The following is a 24,298-nucleotide window of genomic DNA, read 5'->3' on the forward strand; positions in this document are numbered from 1 at the left end:
TTTGAAACACAGCAGAAGGTTATTTTTGTTGGCTTTGAGGGTCTTTTTCCCTCTCTGCTCAGGGAATCACCTTTCTCCCACAGCTGGGTGTTGGGATGTCCTGCAAAACCATTTTGGTTTCTTCCTTGCCTTTTTGAGCAGCAGCTGGGAGGTGTATTCAGCCAATGCTGACCAGTGCTTGGAGACCTGCAGGTGTTTGAATCTCACTTATGGTCCTCCCCCTAGATGGGTTATTCTGAGTGCCAGTGAGCAGGCAGGAGTTATTTAGGATGCAAATCTTGGCTGTGGGTTAGCCTCGTGGCCCTTGTGTGCTGGTGCAGCCATTGCATCCTTTTTTCCTCTTGTTTTAACCTCTCATTTGCCCTCACCAGGCTCTCGTGCTCCTTCACTCCCACCTCTGCCTCTGTCTGGCCGTGGGTGGGAGAGGGTGAAGCTGCTCTGCGGCTCCTGCACGTCTGCCTTGCCGGGTGCAGGTGCTGCCAGTCCCCTCCCCATCTGTCACATCATCTCCTTTGTGTTGTGACACTTTCCTGCTTGGAGAAGGATCAGTCTAACAGCCTGGAAGGAAGCCGGCTGTGCTGGCGGCTGCCTGTGCTCCCACTCCCACTGCTGGCCCTGCCTTCCCTGCCCTCCATCCCAATAGGAGCTGTCACAGGAGCAGCACAGGGGGGCTGTGGAGCTGTGTGTTCACCTCCCAGAAGGGACATGGTCCGTCTGGGTGATATTTATGACAGCCTGAGGAAGGAGCAGGGAAGCCTTTGACCTCTCATCGGCGCAAGGAGCTGTTTTAATAGAAGCTGGCATTGCATCCCAGGCAGTCAGAAGCTTAATTCTCCCAGCTGGAAGCTGAGCAGAGGGAAGGTGCCAGCTCACATCCCCACTTGGGCTTGCTGGCTGCCCTGGTCTCCTTGAAACCTGGCTCAAACCATGACAAAATGCCAGTTTGTCCTGTTGGGAAGCCAAGCCAGAGCAGTTTTCCTTGCCAGATAACAGCATGGACCTCACCACAGTGACATCCGGATGCTTCTCTGTTGCAAATTGTTTCTAGCAGCCTGGGGATGGGAAAAAAACCCTAGCATGGCTCAATTTTTGCTGCCAGGGTCATTGTTTTTGTGGAAGGGGTGGGCACAGCGTTGCATCTGGGAGCACAGCTCTCCCCAGATATGTCCCCTTGTAGTTTTAGTGCAAGAGGACAAAGCTCATTGGCCTTTCTCGTGGGAGATTTCCTTGAATCCAGGCAAAGCTACCCTGAAGCATCAATTAGAAGCCTCCCTCCAACAGCCAGTGCCTGGAAGAGTGAAGAGGAGCAGAGGACATGGTGTGAGACAAGAGGCCTTGAATCATTGAGCAGAAAGAGCAAGGGACCCTGGGGCTTTGCCTTATTTTTAGCCTTTTCTTAAAGGTTACCTGTGTGGTGTGTGGTGTTTGCAAGCTGGAAGAGCAGAGGAGCTGCCCAGTGTTTTTGGGGTCCAGGAGAAGCAGGCAGGCACATGAAAAGTACACAGCCCTGGTGACTGTAGGTGGTGTTGGGGGACCAGAGCATAGAGAGAATGTGAACTTGCTGCCTTTCTCCTGCCAAAACCACCCCTGATGTGGGGACAGGGTGGTCTGACACACTGCTGGGCTGGCTCAGCCTGCTGGGGTGCCAGTGACTGGAAACAGCGATTGCAAGGAGGGGGCTTCTTCCCCATCCTAAGGTGATGGGGGCAGAGTTTTCTCTGGGGTGGCCAAGGGGATGGAGGATCTTCCAGAACATCTTCCAAGCCATGTTTCAGTTTGTGGATCTGTGGCATGGTGATCTATAAACTGTCTTTGTTCAACTGGAATTGAGAAGTTTTCTTGGTTTGAAGAGAAGGTAATGGTCACTGGCTGGTTAGGAGCCATTTTCTCTGGAGAAGCACCTGCTTCTTATGGCACATGGACATTTACCAGCAGATTTTGGAGCAGTGGTTGAAGCAGAACTTTGGAGCCTGGTGTATCTTTCCCTGTCTCTGTTCCCAGCTGCAGAGACAGGATGAGGCTGGCATTTAGAGGATGGGAAGATCCAAGGGGAGCAGCAGGAAGGCAAGTCCTGGGGAGATGTGGCATTAGAGGAGGTGGCCAGTGTTGGCTGCTGGCAGAGCCTCTCTGGGAAGCTGGCTCTGGGAGAGCAGGAGCATCCTTGCATTTTTACTGGCAGGAAGAAGAGGACGAGGACACTCCTGAGGAAGCACATCACTATGCCTGGCTGCTGGCTTCTTCAGCAGGAGTTACCCAAAATCCCATGTTCTGCTGTCCTGCTCCTCTCCCAGGTGGGAAAGCAGAGCTGGCAGTGAAGTCCCCAAGGGCTGTGAAGGACAAGGAGAAGGCAGTGTTTTCTCCAGGTCCCACTGGAGCTGCTGGCTGAGGTTTTCCCTGGTGGCAAAGGCAGCAGATGGCCTTGGAGACCACCAACCTGGCACGTAGCAACGTGGAGCAGGTGTCCCCATCACACTGGGTACCCATTGCACCATCATCCCAAGCTGAGGGTTTGTTGTCCCAATCCTGCCCTTTGCCGCACCGTGGAAAAACACATCCCTGTCACATTGCTGGATGGTTCCCCATCTCCTCCAAGCATCCTGGGGGCAGGCACAGGGATTGGTTTCCCCCCTGGTAGTGGCAGGCGAGTGCTGGATGTGAATTCACTCCTCTCCTGGCTGAATTTCCCCCCCTTGGCCACGTCGGACACGCTTGCCCCTGGCTCCCCGGTGTCGCGCCTGCAGAGGGAGGCCAGGGCGGCTGGAAACGCCTGGCTCCTCAAGCAGGATAATTGGATGTGACAGGAACACACTAACTAGGAGACCTCGCTGCCTCCAGCTCATTTGCATTGCAAATAGCATTTAAAAATAAAGAGTGATGAGGGTTTGTTGTGTTTTTCTTTTTTCTTTAATCCCCTCTTTACAGGGAAGCTGGATGCAAAGATCCATCAGGGAGCAAAGAAGGGGTTAATGAAGCAGAAAGCCGTGGGGTGAGCGCCGGGGGAGCAGCACTGGTTCCCATGAAGCACCCAACTGCATCTGAAGGGAGCCAGGATGGTCTTCAGCTCTGGAAAGCAAGCAGGTGCAAGATGGATCCCTGATCCCAGACTGTGTTTAGGTATTGCTTTCTCTCTTGTATTCCAAAAGTATTAAAAGAGACTTGTTTTCACCAAGACCTGGCCCAACAGCCCTCTGCTTCCAGGGAGGTTCCACACTGCAGACAAGGGTGGGTGGGAGGATGCAGTTCAGCAATCACTGGCACCCACAGGAGCAGCATGGGGAATGGGCCATGGGGAGCTCTCCAGCAGCAGACAGCCCAGCTCCATCCTGGCTTTGGCAGGATCTCCCTCTCCAAAAAGTGCCCTGAGGTGTTTTTTGCTCTTTGGGGTCAAACACATGGAGGAGAAGGATGAGAAGCTGAGGGGATGAGGAGGATGGCTCCCAACAATCAGAGAGCCTGAGCCCTTCCAAGTGGGGATGGGAGGTTTGGGGTTAGAGGTGGGTTCTGTGCCTGCTCACAGGTGCTCTTCCAGCCCTTGGGAATCACTGCTGAGTGCCCAACCTTACATCCTTCTGCTGATTTGTACCAAAGCAGCAGCCTGGCTCCCAGAAGTTGTGTGTAGAACACCTCTGGAATAAGCTGAATTTTGCCTTTTTCTCTACTCCCTTGCCCTGAGCCTCTCCCCACATTACCATGTCCATGCTCATCATGCTCTGGTGTGTACTGGGCTGTGATCCCTTCGTGCTGGGGTGCTCCAGGCTCTGGCTTGCCATGGTCTAAGAGCTCCTCCTCATTACCCTGAGCCCACCCTGCTCTGGCAGGGACAGAGTGATCCCCCCAGCACTCCCACCATCCCTTTTCCTACTCTTTCCCAGGAATGTGGTGGGAGCTGCCAGCTCAACTGCTTGGCACAGTCCCTGGGTGTAGGTTGTCCCAGCCCTCTGCCCCATGGGAGAGGAGGAAGAGGGTGCAAAGCCTTCATGCTGCAGCACTGGAAGTTGTCCCATGCCATTTGCCCTGGGCTTTGTCTTCTGGCTCCATTTGCTGCCCGTGGGATCTCTGAGGTGCTGGAAATGATGGGGCTGGATCCAACGCCCACCCACGTTATCCCTCAGTGGGAAAACCCTCGCGGGTGCTCCAGCTCTGAGCTGTCCACCATTGGCACAGAGGTTATGGTGTGGGAGCTGTTGTTCAGTGTGGCCAAGGGTGATGGGATTCTCCTGCTTCCTTCCTCTGGCTGCATCCCTCCATCTGCTCTGTCCCTTGTGTCCCACCACTGTGGTCCAGTCAGCTGTGCTGGGATTCCTGGAGACTTCCCTGCACTCTTCTTACATGGAGATCCTACTGTCCTGGTGCATGTCCCTTGAGCGTGACGGAGAATATCTATGGTGCCAACAGGAGCAGAGCTGGAGAGGGATGGGGGGCTTGGGGACTCATCCCGGGCTCCTGGTGGCTTGGGAAGAAGGAGGCAGGAGAGGCCTTGTGGGCTGTGTGGGAGAGGCGGGACACAGGGCTGGAAGTCAGAGGAGGTGCCAGGCTGGCTCCAGGTGCTGCAGCTCCTGCTCCTGTCCCAGGAGTGCAGCACCATCAGACAAGACTATGACAGAGTGGGATCTTGTGCCAGATCTGTGATCCCATAAAATCCCACCTTCATCACACCAAGTGCCTGTTAGAATCCCCATCCCAAGGTACTGCTTCCCCAGATGGGTCACGCATCCCATGCCTGAGCCAGGCTTTAATATGAAGCCATGATTTGGCTCCATATTAAACCAGATCCATCTCCTGCCCCCACCTCTGTCAGTGGCTGCTGCCTTGTCACCTCCCTGTCCTTTATCACTCACAGCTCACATTTACCTGGTGCCTGCAGGTTTCACCCCTAAGGGTTCCACATCCACCATCGTCTGTAGGATCCTGTGGGATCTCTGGCACCTGCAGGCAGGCTGGATCGCAGGCCCTGCTTAGGGTCGTGCCAAAACATCATTGGAGCGATGCTGAGATCATTCCCAATGGAACTGCCTTGCCTGGCAGGGGTTTTATTTTCCTTCTGTGTTAGTGGCATCACAGTTTTGCCAGGAAAGATGCACTGACCCATCCCTGGTTCATCCTGCGTTCCTGACTGATGCTGGTTTTTCCACCCTTGCAAGCACCATTCCTGGTCTGAGATTTGCTCAACATCAACACCAAATGCCCATAAAACCTTTTACCCAATCCTTGAAAATACTTCAGTAAAAACTGACCTGGTTTTATTAATACAGGTTCTCTTGGAGCCTGCTAGCATTGGCTCTGTGCTCTGTGAGAATGGTTTCTCCGCATCAGGATAAGGAAGGATTTCTCCTCTTACTCTCTTTTGGGCTGTAAGAATTCTCATGCCTCTTTTCCTGTTGATTTAAACATCCTTTGTGTCCCTCCCACATTCCCCCAAAAGCTGGTGAGGTGCCCAGCCTTCTGGCCTTCTTGGCATCCGGCTCCTTTGCCAGGGATTTGGGTCTTGTGTTGTCCTTGTTTGGGGCACAAAGTGTCAGAAGAAATTGGCATCTCCTTTGGTGCTCTCCTGAAACCACACTGGATGGTGGCACACTCAAGGAATGGTGGCACCTCTTTGGGCTAGAATACTTACAGCAGACCCTGGCTGGTGGATGGAGTTGGTGCTGCCCTCTCCCTCTGCAGGACCTGCAGATTTGTGCATATTCCTGCTCCATGCTCAGCCCTGACAGATGCCAGCTGGGATCCTGCATCCTATCTCCCATTGGCACTTGTTGTCACACTGGTTCACCTTCTTGGTTTTGGGGTGTCATGGTGACAGGACTGGGACTGATCCCCACTGAGCTGAACTGAAATTTCCTCACCAAACAGTGGGGCTGATGCTAAGGCTTTGGGAAAAGGAGCAGAGGTTTTGGATTGTCTGGGGGCTAGGGTTGAGATGAGCTGGAATTTCCTCCCTGGTCAGCAGGGCCGGTGCTGAGGCTTTAGGTGGGAAGTGGAGAGTTTAGGGGACATGTCACCTCCAGGGCATGAGAACGGCTGGGGACCCAGGTGCTCTCTCCATCCAGAAGAGTGTTTGGAAAGGAAAAGTGGCAGCGCAGGGCACGATGTGGTGGATTTTGAGGTAGGTGTGGATGCCCGGGGTGATGATGACTCCCACCCCCTGCCTTTCTGTGCTGGCTCTGGGAGCGAAAAGCGTGGCCTTGGGGGAACCATACCGGGCTGAGGTCTCACAAGACACCACCCAGAGCGTGAAACACCCCCGAAAGATTCCCCCCGCCATTTCCGAGGAGGCACTACGGCGGCTCCGGCTCCCAAGGCAGGGACCGCTCCGCTCCGGGCTTTGTCTGTCTCCGGCTCCCGATGCTTCAGGCGCGGTATCCGTTCCGTGTTTTCCCGCCGCCCGGGGACGCCGCTCCACGTTCCGCCCTCCGCGTTTTGCGCCGCGTCCGCCCCGCCCCGCCCGGCGGACCCGGCGCGGCCTGCGCGGCGCGGCCTCAGCGCGTGGCGGCCCCGGCCGGCCCGGCCCGGCCCCGGCCCCGGCCCGCAGCGCCGGCCCCGGCGCGACCCACATGGAGCGCACCTAGGGCGGATACCCCAGCGACCGGGTGAGTGCGCGCCCGGCCGGGCCCGCGCCACGCCGCCCCTCCGCGGGCGGGGGGGGGGTGCGTGGGGGGGTGGCGGTTGGGGCTCCCCTCGGGCCTCGGGCACCCCCCCCCGCCCCTTCTGCACGGGCTGGGCCCGGGCCGCCGCCGTGAGCCGTGACGGGGATATGTGCCCTCCCCGCTTCTTCCTTGTGACCCCCGGGAAGGCGGCTGTGCCCTCCCCCACCCCCCCGCGGGCCCCCCCGTGACCCTTACGGACGGGGATCCGGGTACCCCTCCCCCGGGACAATTGGGAACGGGAGTTTCAGTGCCCCCCCGTCCTCTGTGACCCCTGGGAATGGGGCCGTGCGCCCCCCCGCCGACCCTGGGGCAGTCTGTGTGCGACCACTGGGGGCGAGGATATGTGCCTCCCCCTCCCTCATCTCTGGCCGTGGGGATGGAGCTCCGCAGCCTCCCCCAGGAGCGCAGGGACGAGGGTCTGTGTGCCCCTGGCCCCCCCTCCCCGGAGCACGGGGGCGGTTGCGGGTCCCTCCCGCGGCCGTTGGGAAGGAGCCCCCGCGGGTGTTGCGGCCGTTGGGGTCGGGTCCCCCCGGGCGGTGCGGGGCCCGCCTTTGCCGCCGCGAGGGTCGCGCTCGGGGTCCCCACGGCTGGCAGGGGGTGTCCCTCCCCTGCGTGGGGTCACCGCCATGCCAGGTTTTGTGGGGAGGAGCGGGGCTGCGGGGGGTGATGCGGACGGGGAGGGGGTTCTCGGGAGGATGGCGGTGTTCCTGGGCGGAGGCGGGGGTCGCCCCTCTTGACCCCCGTGCAGGGAGGGTTTGGGGGGCACAGGAACAGAGGGACAGCGCGAGCGGAGGTTCCCTGGACCTCAGCTCTTTTGTAGTGCCGGTAAGGGGTTGGTTCTCCGCACAAATCCCGGAAGATTGAATGTTCCCCAACGCGTTTAGCGAGTCCCTGTGAGTTTGGGGCGGGTCAGACCCCGAGAGCGGAGCCCCTCCGGGCATCACCCCCGGGGCCGGGCCCTGTGCCGCAGTACGAGCCGCCCTCCTTCGAGTCCTTCGAGCCCCCGTTGGTCAGCGGGGCCCATCTGGAGGTGACCCCGCCGGTGACAACGTGGCCGGGTGTCCCGCGAGGGTTGGGGCGGCCGGCGGGGCAAGCGCTCCTGCCGTGCGCTCTCTCGCCCGTTGTGTACACGGGGAAGGTCACAGGTTCAGGTCTGGTCTGCGAGACTTGGCTCCCCTCCATCTCCCAGCAGCCTTCCTTTTGCCTTTCCTTTCCTTTTTTCCCCGCTTTCTGGGAAGGCCCTTTCCCTTGGAGGAGGCTTTATACACTCATTTTCCAAAGTGTGCACTGAAGAGCCCCATGGGCTCTTTCCCCCTCCTCCGGAATGTCCGAGGATGCCGGTGTTGGGGCTGGCTTTTGGGCTCCATCGTGTACAGGCAGTTCCTTGCCTGGACATCCTCAGGAAAACCTATTTCCACGCTTTGTGCAATGACTCCAGCATCAGATTATGCCGCACATTTCTAGCTCTTTGTTGGCAGTACGCGACCGCACATGCACGGCACTCAGAAAATCCAGGCAGCTGATTTTATTGATTAGCTCTTGACCAAAAATAATTTATATTTTACCATTTTGAAGCTGTTTAAGTCACAAAACACAGATCCTTGCCTTTTTACACCCTTGTTCACCCAGTGAGGTTTTCCCCTCTCCTGTGAGGAGGAGGAGATGTGCGCAGCACCGGGAGCGTGGTGTCTCTGTGGTGGAAAAGGACAAGGATTTAATGTTTCACCTGGACTGGCCTGGCATGGAGGGCAAGGGCTGCCTCTGGTCAGAGCCACTGGAGGAAATTAATTATCAAGCAAGTTGGAATGACCTGTAATTGAGTATGGCCAGAGCACGCAGAGGGGGTTTTATTCCTTTCTCCAAGCCAGGCACTCCGACTTGGTCTGTGTGTTTGGTGAGTCACCATTAGGCTCAGTAGCCTCAGGGGCCAGTGTGTGTGTGCATGGATGTGTCTCTTAACATACTTGTTATCTCTCTGCGTGCTGAAAGTGGTGTGATTTTTTGAAGGGCATCCATCTGTCTGTCTGGAGCCCTGTGCTGGGTGGTAGCCCCAAATAATCCCTCCCTTGCCTCAGTTGCAAAGTGCCCTCACACTTCCTTGCACCTGGCTTGTCTTATGTCGGTGGTGATGACATCACTTCTTCTGCCTCAAAAGCTTTTTCCCTGTAAATTGAGCTGAAAAGGTGCATTTCTGGGAAGAAAGGGCTCACAAAGGTGGTTGAGGTGCTCTCACATGGTGTTGGATCTACCCAACAGCTTGTGTGTATCTCTTTATTTTGAATTAACAAGACCAAAGTTCGCTCTGTCTGGTTTATTCTCTTGGAGAACAGGGCTGCCTTGAATCAAAAATTGCCTCCAGGTTATATTTACAGTGTATCCTTAATTGTGATTGCATAAATTAAAGAAAACCAGGAGCTGCCTGGTCTTTCTAGCGTTTCCTTGTGGGCATCATTCCCCAGACAAAGTCAATGTCTGTGTTGTGTCTAGGCCAGGACAGGTGGGACACCCACATCTGGGATCCCATTTCTGGGCTCAGCTGATGGTGGTTGAGGACCAAAGTCACGTATTGTGTCTGATTTAATTGGCGTTTCCAGGGTGTAGGGATCTTTCTCTGCATGTTGTGGTGGGGAGAGTCTTGAGCTGGACCTTGGCTGGGCTGGGAGTGGGGCTGCACCTCGGCCCTGTCCCACCACGCCCCGCGCACACGGCTCTGACCGGGATTAGGGCCTGTGGGCGCTGATGCAATCCCAGTCCCAGATGTAATGCAGTAAGCCTCTTTGTCCCCTTTATCCAGAGCATTATGTAAATAAGATGGTATTTATGGTGCCAGGTATGTTGTTCCGGGGCTGTGTGACATCCTGCGTGCGCAGCGATGCCCTTTGAGCGTTGGCTTGGTTGCCGGTGTTCCTGACCAGAGACAGGGACCTGCTGGGGGCAGGTCTGGGGAGTGTGTCACATGGTGGCTCCCTGCAGAGAGGAGGAGGTGAGGCTCCAGGTGACCTTGCCAGGAGCTGTGACAGTATCAGCGTGCTCAGTTGCTTGTAGTGATGAAGGCAGCGAGTGGATCAGTGCTGGAGTCGGTGGGGTGGTTGCCCACTGAGGTCACAGAGAAGTCCATGGTTATCACAGCAGGCTTCCTGCAGGATGTGGACTGCTGGTTCCTCAGCCTTGGGGGTGGGAGGGTCGTGTGTCTGTTCCCAAACCTGTGTTCTTTTGCAACTGATGGTGGTTTGTGGAGATATTTTTTGGGAAGCACCAAAGTCTCTGAAGCACCTGGAGATGGGCCAGGCTGTTTGTAGTTCTTCTGTGACTCCTCTTCTGATGCTTCATGGGCTCTCTGGGCATGGGGAGAGCTTGTAATTTTCTCTTGGGTCTTGCCTGCTTACTAGGGAAGATCCTAATTTGGGTATTTGTGGCAGTGGGTGGAGGGATGAGGATGCATTGCATGAGGGTGCTTGACTCCATCGGGGTTTGGAGTTGGGGTGGGGGTGTGTTGAGGAGCCCATGTGGGTGTGAAGGACCTTTTCCAAGATCTGTGTAAGTAGATGAGCTGGCTTAGAGCATGTAACTGTCCTGGGAGCTCATTGTGGCTCCTGAACCAAAGCTTTGGCCACCCTGGCAGCAACCAGTCTGCTTTATGTCCCCATGCTGGGTTGACTTGGATGAGGAAGGGTGTTGCTTTATGTTGGGAAAGGGCAGGAAGAGAGATCCCACTGGGATATGGCTTATTTTGCCATGCAGACACGCTTTCCTGCTACCGAGGGTCGGTGCCTTGAGGTATGACATTGTGTCAGAGGAAGGAGTGAGGTTGAGCTTGAACAATCTGAGTAAGAAAATAGGGAATGGCTGCCTGACCAGGAAACTTGCTCTGGGATTCCAGTTGCTCTTGTGATTGATTTTTTTCTTTAAAGGAAGCCAATTCCCATCTGCATTTGGGTGAAAAATCAGTTTTTGTGATGAGTCCAAGAGGTTGTTTTGTTTTCGCTGCAGCTGAGTGTCCTTCACATGCACAAAACCCACTGACGTAGCTGCTGAGCGTCAGCTCAGATGTGGTGTGAGGGGTATGAAAGGATGCAAGTGCAGTTTTTTTGTGGATGAATAAGGATAGTTTCAGGACAACCTTGATATTTTGTATTGAAACATTAAATGCCCAACTTCTAAAATTGCCATGTTCATGGTGTAAGAAAAGGAAAGATGATGTTGTTGCTTTATGTTTCTCTTTCCCCAAGCACAGAAAGGTTTTGTGGTTGGATTTTTCCTCTAAGCTGTTCTTGGGCCACTTGTTCTTCCAGTGGCTGGAATGATGAGACCTCTACAGTGCACCATCATGTGTGATGGGGCTATGCTGATTTAATGATAAAAAAATTGATTTTAATGAATTTGCTGAGCCCATTTATGCTTTGGATTGGCAGAACATTGTTGGTTCAACTGGGGTCCAAAGATTTGACTTGGAGTTTTCCTGGTGCTTCTCCAAGTGGATGAAGGGCGGATCAGGAGGAGTTTGCTGTGTGGCTTTAAAGGAGTGAAAAGGAGGTGTGTGATGACTTCACTGACAGTAAACACTATGAATCCAATAGGAGAGGAAGAATCTTGCTCATCTCTGGGTGTATTACTTCTCCTTTCCCAAAGGTTTAGTAGCTTTATTGAAATTTCTTCTTGTCCTGAGGATTTCTTGTTTATCTTTGAGGGGGTGTCATGTCTCATCTGCACCTTCCCTCTGCATCCATTGCCACAAGTAATTCCAAGTGCACTAGGACTCCCCAAATAAGCCCAGCCTGCTTTGATGCATGGTTTTCATTGGGTTTTATTGTATTCCTGTGTGCTGGCTAATTCACAAAATTCGGCAATTTGCAATGGGTCATTAGCACGAATTAGCAACTTTCTGATGGATATCAGAGCTCTGCAAATGTGCCGTATTAATCTGGGAGATACACCTATTTATTATCCCTCCCAGGGAAAAAAAAAGGGATTTCTCTGGCATGGTACTTGCTCTGCTTGCATTTGTCCCTGTCTGCATCTGCCTTCCCTCCTCCTTTACTTCACAGTCTGGTTGTTTTTTTCCCAAAGTGTTCCCAGGCTGATGATGTGACAGGAAGAGGGATTACAGCCGCACGCACTGGCCTTGCTACAAAGGGAGCCTCAGCTTTGGGAGCCAAGGTGCCCTAATTGGTTATCGAATGAAGGGAATTAAAGGCATTAATAGGTGAAGTGGCAGCTCCTTCGGTTTTGGAGCAGTGGAGAGATGTTCATCGTCTTCTGAAGGCTGGGAAACAGCCAAGACTGGCTGCATGCTCTGCTCCTAAAAGGAAGGATAAAGAAAATAAAGCCCAGGAGCTCTCCCTTCCCTGGCTGTCTGTCCTCTTTGACCAATGCCACACCAGTGGCTGTCTGTCCTCTCTGACCAATGCTGTGCCCTTCTCCTGTTGAGGCAGGGCTGTGGCTGTGAGACACTGCTCAGCTGGGATCACTCCAGTGCTCTTCCTTTGGATGAAGAAGATGGAGAGGAGATGTTGACTTTTGTGCAGACGGCAGTGCAGCCAGTGGTTTGCTGTTTCTGCTGTGCCTCTGGGAGGGTGATCCTTGTTGGATACCTGCATCTCTGTGACCATAAGAACCCAGTTTGGGACTGGGCCAGCAATGGGCCTGGGGGACAGCAGGGTGGCCAGGAGCAAGGTGAGGAGCCACACCGCCTCTGGAGCCCTGTAAGGAAAGGGAGCAAATGGCTGATTCAGTAGTGCCCACCTTGCTCCCACAACACCCTGAGCTCAGGATGCTGCCAGCACCTGGGTGTCCTCCTGCATCCCTGCTGACAGCGTTGAGTGAGCAGGGGAAAAGGGCAAGCTCCCTTTTCTGGCACTTATTCCAGTGGTTATTTATGCCATTGGTTGTCTTCGGTCTTTGCCAGGTCTTCTTTCCTCCCATCTCCATGACTGATGCTTCGAGGATCTTCCCTGGTCACATCCGTCTTGCTGCTTCCTCTCACTGCTGGCAATCTTCCAGCCTGCATGGAGTGCTGAAGTTTGGGAACCTCTTGGGTTATTTTTATGTGCCCTCTACCCCCTTCTAGGCTGTGCAAAAGGGCAGGCCACCAGTTCAGATACCTTTAAGCCTCTCATAAATCAGTTCACTTGTGTGTTGGGGTTAGCAAGGATGTAACTGCACTGGTTTTAAATCCACACGGCTCTTCCACTTTCCCAGTCGAAACCAGCTCTGTTCAAGGGGCAGTCATTCCCCAGGTTTATCACTATGGGAAGCATTGCAGTGCCAAGCAGATTGGCTCAGATGTCTCATTTTGAGTGTTTAATGTTATTTTTGGCACCAGCCAGCAGCGACACGGCTGGCTGGGCTCAACAAGAATGGCCTTTGTGGTGGTAGAGGAGCACCGGGGCCGTGTCTGGTGCTGCCGGAATGCACTGGCTTGTCTGGGGTACACTCACCCCAAGGGCTTCTGTGTTAATCCTGCCTGGTTATTGCTCATGGTGTTGCTTTGCTTTTGCTGCTGTGTAGCTGCCAGTGGTCTGTGTGTCAGCCTTCAACAGCCAAACCCTGTGGCACCACTGCTCTACTCCTCTGGCACTGCCAGTGCCTGCCGGGCACCTGCTGGGTGCCAGTGATGCCATGCCACCCACAGGGTGGCACATGAGGATCGTGGGGCAAGCAGAGTATGCAGATTTTGGGTGAAGATGGGGCTATGTTTCTGATTCTTGTTAAACCAACGTGTGCAGGTCTGGGCATGGCAGTTACACAGGGGTGTCTTCCAGCATGCAGACACAACAGTGAGGGCTGTCCAACCCAATCCTTGTTGGGCAGCCCTGATTCAGGGTAGATCTGAGAGCTGAGCTTGCAGGAAGGAAACTGCTCTGTCCTTTTACCTACAGAATACTTTTTTTCCCACACTTGTGGATTTTTCAGTTCCTCTTTCTCTGTACAACAGAAAGTTTAGACACTGGGCACCAGTTTGTGTTTGTGGATTTGGGATCTCATAGAAAAATCTTGGCCATTTTCAGCTGCCTGAGATTTTAGAGTCTGCAAGGTCAAGCTTGCTGGAAGATGTCTATCCTGGCATTTTTGGATGAACAGGCTGTGATCCAGAGCCTGAGCCTTGCTACTCCCTGCTCATCTCCATGGCAAAGGCCAGGGAGGGGGATGTGGCTCACCCAGGAAGGATCCTGCTGTCAGAGCTGTAACAAAGCACTGGCATGACTCTTGCCTGCTCATGCTGTGCTTGATGCTCCTCCAGTCCATGCCACTGTGTTATCCTAGCACCTGCAAACCTGGCTCCTGCCTGGCAGGAGGTCAGTCAGCTCTTTGCAGGAGGGCTGCGTGTGCAGGAACATTGCTGGACTTAAGGCACCTACAGAGAGGAGCCACATGGAGAAGTCAAGGGGCAACAGATGAAAATTGCACTGGGACAGTGCAATTTCATCTCAACATAAGAAAGAAATTTTTTATAGCCATTCCTTGGAACAACCCCCTCTAGGACACAGTAAGGATGTAAGACCATGCTGGTGGAGATTTTCAAGATGTGATTGGACAGGGTAGTAGGTAATCTCACCTGACCTCCCTTTTTCTCAAAAGGTTGGAGCAGGTGACCTTTCAAGGTCCCTTCCAATGTGCTCTGCTCTATGGTTCTATGACCTGTAGACACATACATTCGAGCTTGTGTGTAACAATGGCCCTTGCTCAGCTTCCCAGAGAAGTGACTCCAGCAGTACAGTTTGGCAGAGAGTGAGCAGATGTTCTGAGAAGGTGCTGTTTGCCAGCCATCCTTCACAGGAACAGAATGGAGGGTTTGCTGTAGGTATCAATGTGCCTCCTGCTTGACCTGAGAACCATGTGCTGAGGACCATGGGATGGTTCTCTTGCTGATAATTTTCTTGAAATATGAAACTCTTGGACTTCCTTGTGAGTTGGTGGAAGAAATGTGAGATGTGTTTTATTCAGAAGTACATACAGAAGTGATACCTTGAAAAAAATGCACAAATTGGGAGACATTAAAGTCAAATAGTTGTAAATCTGAACTTTGGAGTCTCTTGGCATGAATAGACAAAAAATTTGGACTTTGGTAATGACACTTGCAAAACTGATGGGAGGATTAAAGAGGTACTTGTTCCAGTTTCCCCCATTTCAATGATATAAAGGAAAACCTGAAACTCTTGCTCCTCTTTGTGTTCCCCCTTTCTGTGTGCCTCATGTATCAGGGCTGTGTAGAGCCTGTTGGGAGTTGAGGGAAGTGAGGGCTTCTCAAGAGGATGTCTTTGCTAGTCAGACATGTTCAAGAACCCTGGGTTTTTCCACCCTACATCGAGTTGATCCTCATTGTATTGAGGTTATAGAAGTGTCAATAAGAGGCAAATGCTAAGTTTTAGCTATTCTGGTATTTTCTTCAAACACACTGGCACCGTGTGTCTATATCTTATATTGACAGCTTTGCTGGACATTGTTGTGTGCTGCAGTCGTGTGGAGTTTTGCTAGAAAAGTCATATTTTAAGGTTATGTGAGTGAATGGGAGTAGGTGTGAGGTTGAATTTTGATCCCAGGAGCATCTTTTGCCCAATGATGAATGAGAAGTTGAGGCCCGAGTGTGTATTAGGGAGCAGGTGGCTGATAAGTCTCTGGAGTTTTGTTTCAGGTAGGGTGATTGCCTGGCTGCCCTGCACCAAAGTGGTCTCTGCTCATCTCTCCACTTTCCTCCATCTCCAGCCTCCTCCAGTGACCTTGTATGTCCTGCTTTTGTCATGCTTGTACTGAAGTATTTCAAGCTTTTCTCAAGAATGCCAACAAATGACTCATCTCTCGAGTGCTGCCCTGTCTCAGGTTCATCTCCAGTGTCAAGGCTCAGCCTTTGGAAACTTGGGAGTCCTGGCCTAAGTTTGTCGGTGCTTCTCTCAGCGCTCTGGCTGCAGTGCATGCTGGAAGATGTAGTCTTGGTGGGGTGCACCTCCATATTAAAAAAAAGAAGGGTGGCTCCATTTTATTCAAATTGGGTTCAGCCTTCTCCCTCCTGGCAGCTTGCTGACACTGTCCCGCTCAGCCCTGAGAGCCACTGAAGTTCTGCGGGCGCCTTGTGTGAGTGCAGAGGCGGGAGCACAACTCCTCCATTCAAAATCTTGCTTAATTCCACATTGAACAGCCTGTTTTGAAGCTCTGCGCCTTGGCGTGTTTTGCAACAGCTCGGACTCCCGCAGGGCGCAGGCGGTGGAGGGATCCTGCCCCCGTTGGGTGGCAGTTCTGGAGGGTGTCATGGCAAATCTCCTTTGTCTGCTACAGCCTGACTGATGTCTGGGGGAGAGTGAACCCTCCTCCCCTGCGTGATTTCTTGAGCTGAAAGCAGCAAGTGAGTGAGGAAGCTCCTTTGTGCAGATTTCTCCGTCTCCTCTTGTTCGTGCCAGCTGGCTCGCGTTCAACATTTCTCTTTTTTTCTCTCTCTCTTTTTTTCTCTCCTCTCTCCCCCAGCTCTAGAGAGAGGGGGCGGGGAGAAAGGGAACATCTTAAAAAGAAATCTGCAGAAAAGACATGGGAGTTACTTAACAAAAATCCAACCCAAACAAGCCCAGCTGGGGGATTACAGGCGCGGTGGTAGGAGCTGAGTGGGGAGAGAGCACAGCAGCGTGGGGAAGGCAGTGTGTCTCCCCCCCACCGCCCCGAGTTTCTTTAGTCGTAAAAGGAAACAAAAAGGGATCTCATGCAGAGGCAGTGGATGGGGAGAGCAGCCGACTGGCTGCCAGCAGCTGGAGGAAGGGCCTCAGCACTGCAGCCCCTGGTGCTGCTGCCTCAGCTGGGGGCTTGTGGGGAGCCCTTTGGGGGGTTTGGCAGGCTGGGGGGGCAGCATCTCTTCTATGCCACTGCCTTTGGCTCTTTAGGGAGGGAGCAGAGGGCTCTGCTCTCCCGGGTCACTGCTGGCCAGAGCAACCATCTCACCAAACCTTCTGCTCCCTGCCTTGTGCCCACTGGAGGAAATGCTGCATCCTGCAGATTTTTCTCCCCCCTTCCCTGTCCTCTTTGCCTCTCCTTCTTGTGGGCATTCCTGAAAGTTAATCAGGGTGAAAATTGCAGTCAGTCATGTCTGGAAGCCACCAGAGGCTAATCCTGGAGCGCTGCAGGCTGGAGCACATGGCTATGAGACAGTCTCCCTATGTGTGGGCTGGCTGCTGCCAGGAGAAGAGCTTTCTCCTACATCTTGTCGCCCTTGGGCGGTCAATCCTTCCCAGCTTTGGTCTCCTGGCCTCCAGCAACCAGCAGAGAAAGCCGGAGTGGCCCGGGTTCGGCAGGTTCTGAGCATCCTGCACTGGTTTTAGCACATAGAGCCAGGGGCTGGCACAGATTCCTTGCTGCCTTTTAGAAGTGGAGCTGTTCTGGTGAAAGAGCTGTCTCTAGGTGTGTGTGCAGCCCTGAAAGTGAACTTTCAGGTTTGTGTCTGAATAGGGTTTGGCTCTGTCCCAGCCCGTAGATGTGGATTATAGAGGTCTCAGCACCTAATGGAGCTGAATTATTCATGTCTGGTGCTGTGTGTGTGCAGCATTCCCAAGCAGAAAGCTGTCTCCTTGTAGGATCTGCGCTCCAGGACTGCTCTTAAAACGCTTTGTTGGCAGGTCTCCAGGCCAACAAGTGAGCACATGCTTTTCATGTTGTGCGGGGATCAATCCTGCGATGGCAGGAGGTAAGGGGAAGGACACGTTTACAGCTGAATCAATCTCCTCGCTCTGTTTTCTGAGAGGCTGTGATTTGTGGCAGCGTTACTCCCCCGGCAGGAGAGTGGGAAGGATCTGGATACCACCCGGTGCTTCTCCAGCTTGGGCAAAGGAGGCACTGGGAAAGGCACCTCTTTCTCTGGGCCATGGGGTGTGGTAGCCAGGGGCTCCTATGCACCCAGAATAATGATGGTGTGTCAGGCTGGGGTCCCTGCGGGTCTGGCCTGGGAGAGGGACTCCAGATGCTCCTCTGGCTGCAGAGGCTGAGCCTGCAATAGTGGAGTAGAGAAATGGGGAGCTGGGATGGGAATTTTGGGGAGGGAAAAAGCTGTGGAAAGTGCTTTAGAACCACATCCAATAGAGCATATTTAGGAGATCCCCCCCAGATCACGTTCCAGGGTCCCAGCCTCCAGCTCTGCTCTGGAAAGGGCTGTTCCCTGCCCCAGTCCCTCTTCCTGTGGTGGCATGTCTCGAGTTCTCTGCCTCACTCTCGTCACAACGTGCCTTTACCCTGCTCTTGCCAATCCAGCATGTTCCTGTCCGTCCTGTTTGTGGTTCCCTTCTGTCTGCATTAGCAGAGCCTGGGCTCCCTCGGCACCTCCTCTGCAGGGTGAGGGTTTTTGCTCCTCTTGTTTTCTAACCCTTTGATTGTTCCTGGCTCTCCAATTGCCAGGGACCCAGCGGACTTCTGGGCTCCTTCTTCCTTTTGTTGTGGTAGGAATTGGCAAAAGCTGCTGCTGTTTGCAGAGTTTCAGACCCGAGTCCCGCTCATCTGCTGTCCTTATTCCACATGTATAAATAATACTTATGGAAATGTGTGTGCGTGTGTATGTGCACGTTTGGAGGAGCAAGGTGAATTCCGTGGTGGGAGTGGAGAGCTGGCCAAGCTGGCATTATGCAGGTGTTGCATGGAGCAGGTGATGCTACACATGTTGCAGTACAGCCCTGTCTGTCGTTTTCTTGTCACTGCAAGGTCAGATCCTTGTCTGCTTTTCCCTCTGACCTGAGCTCACCATGCCTCTTTGCCCGCTCCAGCTTTGGGTCGACAACTCTTGGATTTGGAGACTGAACTTCATCCTCTGCTTTCAGCTCCTGTAGGTTTTTCCTGGGCATCAGTGGTCCACTGGTTCATTGGGATTGTTCGTGGATTCCATGCCTTCCATTCCAGCTTAGGGCTGGGAAGGGACTGATATCAGCCAAAAATCTGGTTCATCCAGCTCGTACTGGCTTTGCCCACCTGCACAAAGGAATTGCCTTGGATCCATGACACGAAGAGTGTCATGCAGGGCTGAGGTGGCTGCTGCCAATTGCTGGCCCCATTGATGATTTGGAGAGAGGCTCTGGAGAGGCAGGTTGATGGGATTGGACACACCAGCTTGGAGCTGGGGAGCAGGTGCTGGAGCAGGAGGAGGAGGAGGCGGCCATAGAAACACGCAGGTCAGCTTTGGGAAGCTGTTAGCGACTCCGGTGCACAAAGTGATCTCCTGATTCGGCACTTTCCTTGCTGAAATGAGAGGTCAGTGCTTTTCATTTCCAGCTTGCACGCAAGCCCCCCAGCTCCTGGGGTTAAAAATCTCCGTAATGACCTGTCAGAGAGCGGATTATTAGCTGTACAGAGCTGAGGATGCTGTGGGGAGCAGATGGAAAATGGTCTGGCTGCGGCAGCCTGGCTGATGAAAGAATCCCTGGCATTTTTACAGTGTTTGCATCTCTGGAAACGCACCGTGAAGCTGCTTTCCAGGCTCCTGCCTGCTGGGGTTTGAAGAAATTTGTGTGTGTGTGGTGTGGGGTTTTTTTGGATTGTTTTTTGGTTTTTTTACTTCTCATTTCTCTTTAAGTCAACTGTTTTTGAAGTGTCACTTTTAAATAGTACCAGGAGCAGGCAGGCCTGGAGCTTGATGGGCAAGGGGAGGACAGTGCTGCTGGAGAGAAGCCTCATCCAAATGGGTGGTCAAGGATTTCTTAAGGATTCTGGAGAGCAGGTGGCCTTGCTGGGCGGTGCTGGGAAGAAGCTGTTACATGTGTTAATTATGTCTCGTCAGGGTAATTGCCATGACTCGGGTGCTGTGTCAGGTTGCGCGTGGGTGTCTTTTTTGTTTCTCTCCCTGGGGGCGAGGCTGGGAAGCAGGGAGGAGATATTTTGGGCTCACCAGGGTCAGCTGTGGCGTGGGCAGGTAGGGCTGAGCCCCCTCTTCCCAGTTAAGACTGGCTACTTATACAATTGCATCTCTGTTTCTTATTGGAAGCTTATGATGGCCAGAGGTAATGGTGGTAAATGCTCCAAATCTGGGTACTGTGTTGCTCTGCCCAGAGGTGTGGGATGGGAATCCCTATGCTTCCCACTGCAGTTTGGCCTTTGGTGATTGCTCTGACACGTCCCAAGTGTCACAGGCACTCTGAAAGCCTAGGATTTATTTCCCACCAAGGCACTTGACTTCTCTGGTGAGCAGCTCTCGTCCCTCGCAGCAAGGCTGGCGTGGAGAGGAGCCCTCCCTCTGGGTGGCATTGGCAGGAGAGGAATCAATCCTCCCTCCCAGGGGCAGCGCTCGATAATTCAGAGGGAAATGGTGAGCGGGGAAATGTGTGAGTAATGTCTTGTTGGAGCCGAGAGCCGTGACCTGCCAGGGCTGGTATTGATCGAGGAGCGGTGCCAGATGGCCGCTGCTGCGGGGGCGGCTGTGGAGCAGCCCCAGCCCAGGGGGTGCCAGAAGGATGCTGAGAGGGGGATTTGGGAGGTTGGGGGTTTCACTCTGCCCACATCTCTCCTCCCTGCAGGTGTGCCTGTCCATGGCTCTTCATGTGTAACCCTGTTCTCTTTGCTCTCCCTTCCAGCAGCAATGCCGTCACCTGGGCAGACCCGGACCACTGGAAGCCCCCCAAGGACGTAGGAGACCCCCGGGGCGTAGAGGCAGGGAAGAGCCTTGAATCGTGAGGGGCCGTTAACTCTAAGATGTCCTTGAGCAGCGGAGCTTCCGGAGGGAAAGGAATTGATGCGAACCCGGTTGAGACGTATGACAGTGGGGATGAGTGGGACATTGGTGTAGGGAATCTCATCATTGACCTGGACGCTGATTTGGAGAAGGATCAGCAGAAATTGGAAATGTCGGGCTCCAAGGAGGTGGGGCTCCCGGCACCCAACGCAGTGGCAACACTACCGGATAACATCAAGTTTGTGAGCCCAGTGCCAGGCCCGCAAGGCAAGGAGGGCAAATCAAAGTCGAAAAGGAGCAAGACTGGTAAGGACAGTGGGAAGCCGACCCCAGGGTCCTCCCTGTTCACTCCCAGTGAGGGAGCTGGTGGCAAGAAGGAGGTTCAAGGACGCTCTGGGGATGGTGCGAACTCGGGTGGTTTGGTGCCCGCCGTCACCCCGAAGAGCTCGGAGAAGTCAGCCAAGGCGTCTCGCAGTGTGGCTGGCTCCAAGAAGGAGAAGGAGGGCGGCTCGTCCAAAAGCAAGAAGGAAAGGAGTGAGGGTGCGGGGACTGCGGCAGAGAAGGAGCCCAGCGTGCTGCAGCCCCTGGCCCTGGCAGTGAGGGTGGGACAGTATGACGGGGGCCAGGGGACAGAGCCTGCTGCTGCTGAGCAGCTTGGGAGTATAGCTATTGACACGGGAGCTGCGCTCAATCCCTTGGGAGTAAAGTCGGAGCTGGAGGATGGAGAAAGTGAGTGCCGGCAGCTGAAAAAGGTGAAGTCAGAAAAGGTAAGAAAGGTGTTGGGGCATGGGTGCCATTGCTGCTGCTCACATGGCGTTGCTGTGACATGGCATTGTGGGTGACAAAGGGGTGGGACTGTGTGTCTTATCCTGCTGGGGCCAGCACTGACATGTGGCTGGTGCCTCCTGGTTTTGGTGTGAGTGTGGTTTGGCCATGTGATGTGCTGGTGTCTGGACATGGCAGTGGAATGGCACTGGTCCAGCTTGGCTTCTGGGAACCATGTGTAAGCAAATCACCTGCAGACTGTGTTCTCTGCACCATCCTGATGAGATTTAGTTTTCCTCAGTGCATTGGCTGTGTGGAATAGGTCCAGGCCTCTCTAGCCTCTGTCACTCTGAAGTGAAGGTGATGCCCTGGTGCTTTGTCTGCTACATGTCCCAAGGGGACACAAAGAGTGTGTGCTGTGCTCTGTGTCATGCTGGCTTCACCGTGTGTGTCAAGGTTTCCTGCAGCACCCAAAGGAATGTATTTCTCTCCAGTTGCATCATGTGCAGAGATGGATCCCTTAACACATTGGTGGATGTGGGATCTGCATGGGCATGTGGGTGAGCACAAGGAGCAGGGCTGACAGGAGTCACCGCCTCGTTCCCAGGTCTGTCAATGGTACATGGGCTCTGTCCCACTTCTGGTGGTGATCCAGGGCTGGGGGTGGCTGTGGGTGATGTTTGACGTGTCACTCCTCTACTAACACGTGGCGGTGATGCTGAGCTGGCCAAGCTGCTCTTCCAGGTCACCAGAGGCACAAAAAGCCCTGTCAATGGCAGATGGCCAGTGGGGTGAGTGGCTGCCTGTCCATCTGGGTAATGCTGGGCTCTGGGTGGCTACTCTGTGTCTGGATGTGGCCACTTTTCAGGACTCTTCTCTGATTTCTGAGGAATCACAGTGGCCGATGTGATTTCTGGTTCAGATGGGGAAGGCTTCAAGTGTGTGGAGGTCTGTGCTTTCCTCTGTGCCAGCTGCACACAGGGCGTTGCTGGTGTGTGCTTGTGAAGCCGTGTGTATGTCACACACAGGGTGAGCATCACAAGTGTGTGTGCTGGAGTTGGCTTTGCCCTGTTGCCATCAACATGTGCCAGGGTGTCAGGACAGTGGCTGGGGAATATGAAAAGCATTGTCATCATGTTTGCAGCCAGAGGTTCCCTGGGAGGATTTCTGCTTTGTCATGGGGATCACAATGTGGGCACTGGGATGGGTGGGGAGGGCACAGTGGCATCCTGGGGCAGGTGATTGAAGCCTGTGAAATTCAGGAGGGGTGTGGAGACATCTTGTTCCTTTGTCTGTTCTGGCTAAGAAACCAAAGTGGATGAAACCAGGAAGAGCAGCAGATGCTCTTTTGCATGATGGACTGGAATGCTGCTGCTAAAAGCTGTGGATGCTGAAAGTCCACCTGTGATTTGGGGCACCTGAGTGGGTTTGTGGAGGACAAACTCATTGGGGGGGTGTACAGGGCAATGTGTTTTGGCTTGGGAAAAGCATGAGGAGGACAGAAGCTTGGGAATTGGTTTGGGAAATACCTCAACATGCTTGGCTGTTATGTTCCCTCATAGCCATCTGTGCTGGCTGCTGTGACAGCCAACACTGGAGCTGGCTGGACCTTGGGTCATACCCTGCACGGCTTTGCTGTGTTCTTGCAATTAAAGATTTATTTCTTTCACTGATACTGCTGCAGAAACTCTTTGCAGTTGGAGATACCAGTGTGATGTGTGGTGTTGGTGGACGAGAAGCTCCACACACCCCGGTCATGTGTGCTGGCACCTGGAAACCCCTCTGTGTCCTGGGCTCGTTCCTCCTGTGTGGGCAGCAGGGGAAGTGGGGGGATTTTGCCTCTGCCCTGCTCAACTGAGACTGCACCTGCAGAGCTGCCTCCAGCCATGGGATCCCAACATGAGAAGAATGTGGAACTGCTGGAGTGAGTCCACAGGAGGCCATGGAGATGCTCTGAGGGCTGGAGCCCTTCTGCTCTGGAGCCAGGCTGGGAGAGCTGAGGGTACTCACCTGGAGAAGAGAAGGCTCCAGTGAGACCTCAGGGCCCCTTCCAGTGCCTGAATGGTCTCCAGGAGAGCGGGAGAGGGAACTTTGATCAAGGAGTGCCAGGACATGGGGCAGTGGCTTCCCACTTGCAGAAGACAGGGCTACATGGGATATTGGGAAGAAACACTTTCCTGTGAGGGTGGTGAGGCCCTGGCACGGGTTTCTCTTGAGAAGCTGTGGCTGCCCCATCCCTGGAACTGTTCCAGACCGGGTTGGACAGGGCTTGAAGCAGCCTGGTCTAGTGGGAGGTGTCCCTACCCATGGCAGGAGGCGGAAAAGATGGGCATTAAGGTCACTTCTAACCCAAATGATTCTATCTTCTCCATGCTGACACCTGGTGAGGATGGTTCTGCCATTTTAGTTGTCCAGATTGAAGCATAACCCCCTTGCTGAAAGCTCAGGCTGGAGGGCTGATCCCTGTTTTGAGAAGGGATTTGATGTCTGGATCTGCAGGAACATGTGTCACTTAGGAGGAAGCATTGTCTGTGTTTCATCAGCCTCCTGGGGGCAGCTGGATGGCTTCCTTTGGGTCGGGAAAGCCGTGGGCGAGGAGAAGAAAGGTGTCTGCATGGTAAGGGGTGGGAAAGCAGTTTTGTGTCTTGAGGAAGAGACTGAGGCTGGGTGGATGCCTGGGGCAGGGTGGAGAACCAATGGGATGCAGTGGGGGATGTGGCCTTGGGCTCATCCTATCTCCCGAAAGCTGCAACCACGTCCCAAAAACTGCATGTGGAGTCCAAAGGACAAGCCAAGAGCAGAGGTATGTGCTGGCTGTGGGAGGGAGGGCAGCTCCTCCAGGCAGTGCATCGAGAGGATTAAGGTGGCAGGTTCATTCTGGCCTGGGGACAAACCCTGCTTGGCAAGCGAGAAACTTGCTCAGACTGAAACAGGAACAGCCACAGCGTGACTCAGGCCAACCTTTGGTCTCCGTCAGCTTGTCCTTTGCTTAACCCTGCGCTGCTCCCACTTCCGTTTCAGGCAGGGAAGCTGGTCTCCATCTGCAGATGAAGAAAAGGAGACTGTCTGTCCCTCCACTGCTGCAGCCTGGGGTGGGTGACCTCCCTGGAGGTCAGACAAAAGAGATATGTGCTGAGCCAGTAGCTGCCAGCCAGGAGGCTCTGTTGTATCTCCATGGCTGGAATAATGAGCGCTTTGGCAGGGAGCGTTTTTCCTTGATGAGGTGCTTCAATGCCGCAGCCAGCTCTTGCCCCAACCAGCTCTCCCC

General features: G+C 54.0%; 2 protein-coding genes across 4 annotated transcripts in view; both read left to right on the forward strand.

The window, feature by feature from the left end:
- The window catches only part of TRIP4 (thyroid hormone receptor interactor 4), a 29,945-nt gene extending 26,831 nt beyond the window's left edge, over positions 1 to 3,114 (forward strand). The window contains exon 13 of the mRNA XM_071441988.1: positions 2,923 to 3,114. Within this exon, the coding sequence (XP_071298089.1) occupies positions 2,923 to 2,990 (68 nt within the window). The 3' untranslated portion in view covers positions 2,991 to 3,114. The remainder of the gene's footprint in view (positions 1 to 2,922) is intronic.
- A 3,324-nt stretch (positions 3,115 to 6,438) lies between these two features.
- ZNF609 (zinc finger protein 609) overlaps positions 6,439 to 24,298 on the forward strand; it is a 62,515-nt gene continuing 44,655 nt past the window's right edge. For 2 of the 3 annotated variants that reach the window (XM_071441985.1, XM_071441987.1), the window contains exons 1-2: positions 6,439 to 6,587; positions 20,168 to 21,032. In XM_071441985.1, the coding sequence (XP_071298086.1) occupies positions 20,286 to 21,032 (747 nt within the window). In that variant the 5' untranslated portion in view covers positions 6,439 to 6,587; positions 20,168 to 20,285. The remainder of the gene's footprint in view (positions 6,588 to 20,167; positions 21,033 to 24,298) is intronic. The other variant, XM_071441986.1, reaches the window with a different exon arrangement.

This window comes from Agelaius tricolor, unplaced genomic scaffold, assembly GCF_023055355.1.
Source record: "Agelaius tricolor isolate 1412-34295 unplaced genomic scaffold, bAgeTri1.0.p SCAF_16, whole genome shotgun sequence".
Taxonomy (NCBI): Eukaryota; Metazoa; Chordata; class Aves; order Passeriformes; family Icteridae; genus Agelaius; species Agelaius tricolor.